At 44.4% G+C, this 6,286-nt stretch overlaps 1 protein-coding gene across 3 annotated transcripts in view; it reads right to left on the bottom strand.

Moving 5' to 3' along the window:
• Window positions 1–500: 500 nt before the first annotated feature.
• Shld1 (shieldin complex subunit 1) overlaps window positions 501–6,286 on the bottom strand; it is a 64,395-nt gene continuing 58,609 nt past the window's right edge. For all 3 annotated transcript variants that reach the window (XM_021155846.1, XM_021155845.2, XM_021155847.1), the window contains exon 3: window positions 501–1,344. In XM_021155846.1, the coding sequence (XP_021011505.1) occupies window positions 902–1,344 (443 nt within the window). In that variant the 3' untranslated portion in view covers window positions 501–901. The remainder of the gene's footprint in view (window positions 1,345–6,286) is intronic.

Genomic DNA, 6,286 nt, shown 5'->3' with positions numbered 1-6,286 from the left:
AACAGGGTGGGGATGAGGGGCAACCCTTCAGAGGGTGCTGGCAGTGGGCAGAGGGCAAAGGTAACAAGGACAGGGAAAAGCTGCCTGGGCAAGGGATTCCTTATTCCCACGAAGCACAAATCAGAAAGGTCACAGTGTGCACCCTTACACATTTGGCTTGTGTTCCCACATCCGCATGAGTGGATGGTTCAGCACCATCTCCTCCCCTCCATGCTGCCATCTAGTAGAGATGATGAAGCCCTTTGTGTGTGAATCTTAGCTTTGTAGATGGAATTCTGGTTTTGGAGCGGAGCCAAAGGTATGATTAAGATGTGACACACAGACTGTTGGAAGTGTATTTAAATCTTTACATTGCTTTAGGCCAATCAATTGGTCCTCGGCTACAACTCGGTTCAATCGCTACTCTTGATTCAGCACAGAAATGTATATCCTTAAAACACTCATCTCCCAGAATCCTGTTTTCTGAGGCTTGTTCTCCCAGGAATAGACTGAGTCAAGGATGCAGATATAAGAAGTTTATTAAGAAAAGGCCCTAGAGACACCAGTAGGTGAGTGGGGGGAGGGATGAAGCCAAGCAGGGAAGTGATTTTCCTGCCAAAGTCCCAGCTCTGGCCAGGTCCCCAGGACAGCACTCAGGAGCACAGACTAAGGCAAGAAGCTGGGCTAGAACTCAACCCTAATTGAGTCAGTAGCAGCCTTGGCCAAGGTAAGCAAGAGGTAGCACACCAAGATGCTTACTGGCTCCAACACCAGGTTGCTGAAGCTAGCCTCTAACTGCAAAGCTTACGGCTAACAGCTGGAAACAGAAAGATGCCAGAGAAGCCCACATGGACCCATGGACTCTGGGGACCAGGCAACAGCACTTCCCCTCTAGCACTGCCCATATTCACATCAGCAGCAGCTACGAGTCTTTCATTACAGTCTGCTCCAAGAGGAAACGAATGACCTCTCTTGACAGTCCTGGGGTGGGCTCTTCATCATCTACAGAGCTGCCTTCTTGCTCTAGTGGGTAAAAGCGTGTGTCCCTGGAATGTCGCTGTAAGATAGAGCAGCCATCCCGGCTGAAGATGACCTGGGCCATCTGGAAACTGCGGAGAGCATACCTTTGGCTCTCCTGGCCCTCGAGCTCAGAGATTGTCCGAGACAGGCACTGACACACAGATGCAGAGAGTGGATCCCCAGAGCCTGGCAGTGGATGGGCAAATGCTTCATAGAATCTATCCAGGGATTTCCGAAGTCCATCCTCTTCTTCATTGGTCTCCAACTGGCCTTTCGAAGAAGGATCAAGCCAGAAGTTCTCAGAGTCCCAGGAGCCTTTTTGCTCAGTATTTAGAGAATTGCTATCTGCAAGACAAAACACATTCTGATACTCAACACAGGCAGTCAAAAGGATCAGAAAGTGGGCTGGTGAGGAGGCTCAGTGGGTAAAGGTGTTTGCTACACAAACCTAATGTCCTGAGGTGGATTTCATAATCAAAGCAAGGTGGAAGGAGAGAACTGACTCTTGCAAGCTGTCCTTTTACTTCCACATACAGACACAGCGTGTGCTCCCACAGCACCATGCACACATGCAAATAAAAATTTTAAGACCAGAAATCAAACCAACAGTACAAATGCCTTTCTTCATCTCAGTACACTTACTACTCCCAAGACACTGACTCTTCGCAGGATCTACTGACTTCAGAAGCATTTCCCATTGCCCTTGGGCTATGCCACATGCTTGCTCTCGTGAGGAATATTGCCTTAGCTAGGGTTTCATTGCTGTGAAGAAACACCATGACTATGGAAACTTCTATAAAGGAAAAACATTCAATTGAGAGTAGCTTGCAGCTTCAGAGGTTTAGGCCATTATCATTGTGGCAAGAAACATGGTGGCATGCAGGCAGACATGGTGCTAGAGAAGGAGCTGAGAGTTCTTCTATATCTTCATCCACAGGAAGCAGAAGGAGAGACTATGAACTACACTGGGTGTAGCTTGTACATATCAGACCTAAAAGCCTGCCCCCACAATGACACACTTCCTCCAACAAGCCCACACCTACTCCAACAAGGCTGGCAAGATGGCTCAGAGGGTAAGAACACTGACTGCTTTTCCAAAAGTCCTGAGTTTAAATCCCAGCAACCACATGGTGGCTCACAACTACCTGTAATGAGATCTGGCATGTCTGAAGAGTGTAAGCTACAGTGTACTTATCTATAATAATAAATAAATCTTTGGGCTGGAGCAAGCAGAGGTCCTAAAAATTCAATTTCCAACAACCATATGAAGGTTCACAAAAGAAGAAGATGGAGGAGGACACAACCCCATGTTTTTAACATTCCTGGTTCCCTTAGTGCTTACTCATGATTGGTCTCCTATACTATGTCAGGGATAAAGAAGGAACCACACTGCTCCAGTGTGTTATTGGGGTTTGGGTACCATTTTTCAAGATGAATCACCTTGCACATACTTGTTTTATTTTTAAGATTTTATATATATATATATATATATATATATATATATATATATATATATATATATATACACTGTAGCTGTCTTCAGACACACAGAAAAGGGCATCAGATCATCAGATCTCATTACAGATGGTTGTGAGCCACCATGTGGTTGCTGGGAATTGAACTCAGGACCTCTGGAAGAGCAGTCAGTGCTCTTAACCGCTGAGCCATCTCTCCAGCCCCCCTTGCACATACTTTTACTTTGCATGTTTCTTTGTGCAGCATGGAGATTATTTATTCTTTGTTTCTAACAATGTGCTTTGAGTTTATAGACTCTCCCCACTTCTGACTCACTCTCTCAGCTTCCTGCTCAGCTATTCTTCCTGCTACCATGTGTCCCACCATGATGGACTTGTCCTTCTGGAACCATAGACTAAAATAAATGCTCTCATCTATAAGTTGCTTTGGGTCATGGTATTACAAAACATAACCCATTCTGGGTGATACTGAAAACTCACTGAGAATGTTGTATCTGAAAAGGGACATAGACTAGCTGGTGTAGGAACTAGGCATGCACACATACATGTGAAGAAACCATCTAGACACCTGGAAGAAGCTTATGGAAGAGAGCACCTGCATCGGGTATTTTTTGGTTGCAACATAACAAGTGTTGCTGGACTCAGGGGTCACAGCCTGCAGCACTTTAACAAGCCATGTTTAGTTACTCATCCTCAATAAGCCAATTAAATGAGCCAAAGTAATAGTGAAAAGCAGAAAAGAGATTCAGTCAATGTGGCTACCCAACCCTCAAGGCTACCTCTGTGGCCCTGACAAGGGGGTAGGGTTTAAATAAAAGGATGCACAACTGAGAAGTCTGTCCCTGCCATAGTCCCACCCATCACTGCCTGCTCTCTGAGCTGTGTCTTGCTAATTTCCTCAGGAGACAAGTTCCTCTTCTGGATGACCCCCCAGATGTCAGTCATTTATCAGCAGAAGATTCCTAGATAAATTTCTGGGGTTCAGTCTTTCAACAGTCAGATAGGCAAAGAAGGGGTTACAAGTGTCCCTCTAAAATATATTCATTTCTGCCAGATGGGCTGTCAGCAAGCACCAAAGTTCAGGGGTGTAAAACAGCAAAATGTTAGCTCTCAGGTCTGTGGGATGTGTCACATGAGAAGTATATACACATATAATCAGATCTGTTCATCCGACCCTTACCCCAGAACTCAGTCTGATAGATCAGTTACCTTAATATAATTGGCTATGATGCTGGTAAGAGTATGATGAAGCATTATACCCAGGAAGCCTGTTATTTCGGTTTGTATTTCATTGACCAGGCCTGATTTCAAATGGACATGTGGGAAATTATTGTGTAGGGTCAGGCAGAGAATACTGGTGAACAGTGATTTAGCAGGTACCTTCCCACATCATATTATTTAAAATCACATTTCCCAATTTAACAAGAGCCAAAATGAATGCAAAAGTATCAACTGTTCCAGAAACACTGACCACCGAGGAACCAAGCAAGCACCTAGAGTACGACTTAGCTTGATTTGCAAAGGCTTGGGCCCAAACTAATGCTTTGTAAAAGTCCAGCACCAACCAAGAGCTGCTTACAGGTTTTATAGGTTGGATAAGTGTTGAAACTCTATGGGACCATCTGAAGGTGGAAATTTCCATCACTATTTAGACATAATTGCAGGAAACAGTTCAAACATCTCTTCTTAGCAAACAGGATCTGTGGGTTGACCAGATAGCTGTTTTAGTTGCCATTCTATTACTGTGAAAAGACATCATGACCAAGGCAACTCTTAAAGCATTTAATTGGGAGCTTGATTATAGTTTTAGAGAGTTATTCCATAATCATCATGACAGGGAACAGACAGACATGGTGCTGGAGCAGTAGATGAGAGCTTTACATCTTCATCTGCAGGAAGCAGCCACGGATGGGCCTGCCATGGATTTTTGAAACCTCAAAGTCTATTCCTCCCCCCCAACCCCCACATGGTACACTTCCTCCCAGAAGGCCATACCATCTCCAACAAGGCCACACCTCTTAATCCTTCCCAAACAGTTCAGCCAACTGGGGACGGAGCGTTTAAATATATATATGCCTGCGGAGGCTATTCTCATTTAATTCCACCATACATTTACCTTCCCAAGATAAGAGGTAGGGGCTTTAAGAAGCTAGCAGAACTCAGCACATCTAACCATTTCAGAAGTAAAACTTTAAATCCTTCTATTCCTACACACTCCTATAGTTTCTAGGCAAAGACTGCTAATAGGCTGTCATAATACAGAGTAGAAATGTGATTTTGTTGTGCACACATCAGGTTTACTAACATGTATGAATGTATGTATGTATGGTGCTCATAGAAAGCCTTCTGCTGAAACTTGCTGGGTTGGGGTCTGTCTCACTCTACTCCGGACAGTCATCCTTCTTTCCCCCTTTCCACAGTGGACATCTCTTCTGTTCCCTTGCTGTTCTTCTGTAAAGTGCTGGAAGGAGTGACACCTGGTCACTCTTCTTGACTCAGCATCTTGAGTCCTCTTTCTGATTTGTTCCTTTCTTCCTCCCATATAACACCACCACCTGCACTGGAATTCTAAAGCAACTTATATCCTATTAATATTATTCAAATGAATCATAAAACATGAATAAGCCTGAGCCACCTTCATGCCTAGCAACCCTGCCACCCACAGTCTATGTTTTAGGTTTTGCAACAGTGTGGATATCAAGATATTGAATCCCAATTAACAAGGAGGATGGCTGCCTCTGGGTCAGGAGCTTTTGAAGCTGGGCAGTCTCCGTGGGTACTTGTTTACATCTAAAACCAAAGCTGGATGAATCGTGCAGAGGGAAGTGGCATCTGCTGCCACCCTCCATCTTAAGGATGAGCAGATGCACTGCTCAAAGGACAGAGCCCTGTGACAGGCCACTGCTGAGGAGGAAAGTAAGAGCCAGAAAAAGCCAAAGATATATGTGCGGAGACAAAGCCCACATGAGGGCCAAGGCAACCGAATCCCACCCGTGTTCTGAATTGTAAATTATCTTACAAAATTATATATTAGTCTTAAGAAATTAAAATGTTCTGGAGCTGGAGAGATGTCTCAGTGTCTGGAAGTACTTGCTATATAAACCTGATGACCTGATTTCGATCTCTGGATCCCATGGTGGAAGGAGATATGCTGCTCCTGAAAGCTATCCACTGAACTCCACATACATGTACATATGTGTATCCATGAACACATGCACACACACTCACACACATGTACAATATGTATCCATGTATAAGCACACATGCACACACTCACACACATGTACATATGTGTACCCATGTACATACAGGTACACACTCACATGCATGTACATATGTGTATCCATGTACACACGCATGCACACACACTCACTCACACACATGTACATATGTTACCCATGTGCACACACACTCACATGCTTGTTTGTACCTGTGAGAAATCAGTTTTGTTTGTTTGGGTAAATATAGTTAGCTCAGCAAGGAATCCCTGAAAAATGCAACCTTAGCTGAATGTGGTGGGTGGCACACTGAAACCCTATCTCAAAAAAAAAAATCTCTCAAATAGTTTTTAAACTTTCATTTCAGGGGCAGAAGGGATGGCTCAACAGTTAACAACACTGGCTGTTCTTCTAAGGGGCCCTAATTTAGCTCCCAGCACCCACATGGTAGCTCACAACCATCTGTAACTCAATTTTAGAAAATTTGAAGCCAACTTTCCCTGGCTGTCCTGGCACTCACTTTGTAGACCAGGCTGGCCTCGAACTCAGAAATCCACCTGCCTCTGCCTCCCGAGTGCTGGGATTAAAGGCGTG

The sequence above is a fragment of the Mus caroli genome, chromosome 2 (assembly GCF_900094665.2).
Source record: "Mus caroli chromosome 2, CAROLI_EIJ_v1.1, whole genome shotgun sequence".
Classification (NCBI taxonomy): Eukaryota; Metazoa; Chordata; class Mammalia; order Rodentia; family Muridae; genus Mus; species Mus caroli.
This window is presented reverse-complemented; position numbering and strand designations above follow the sequence as displayed.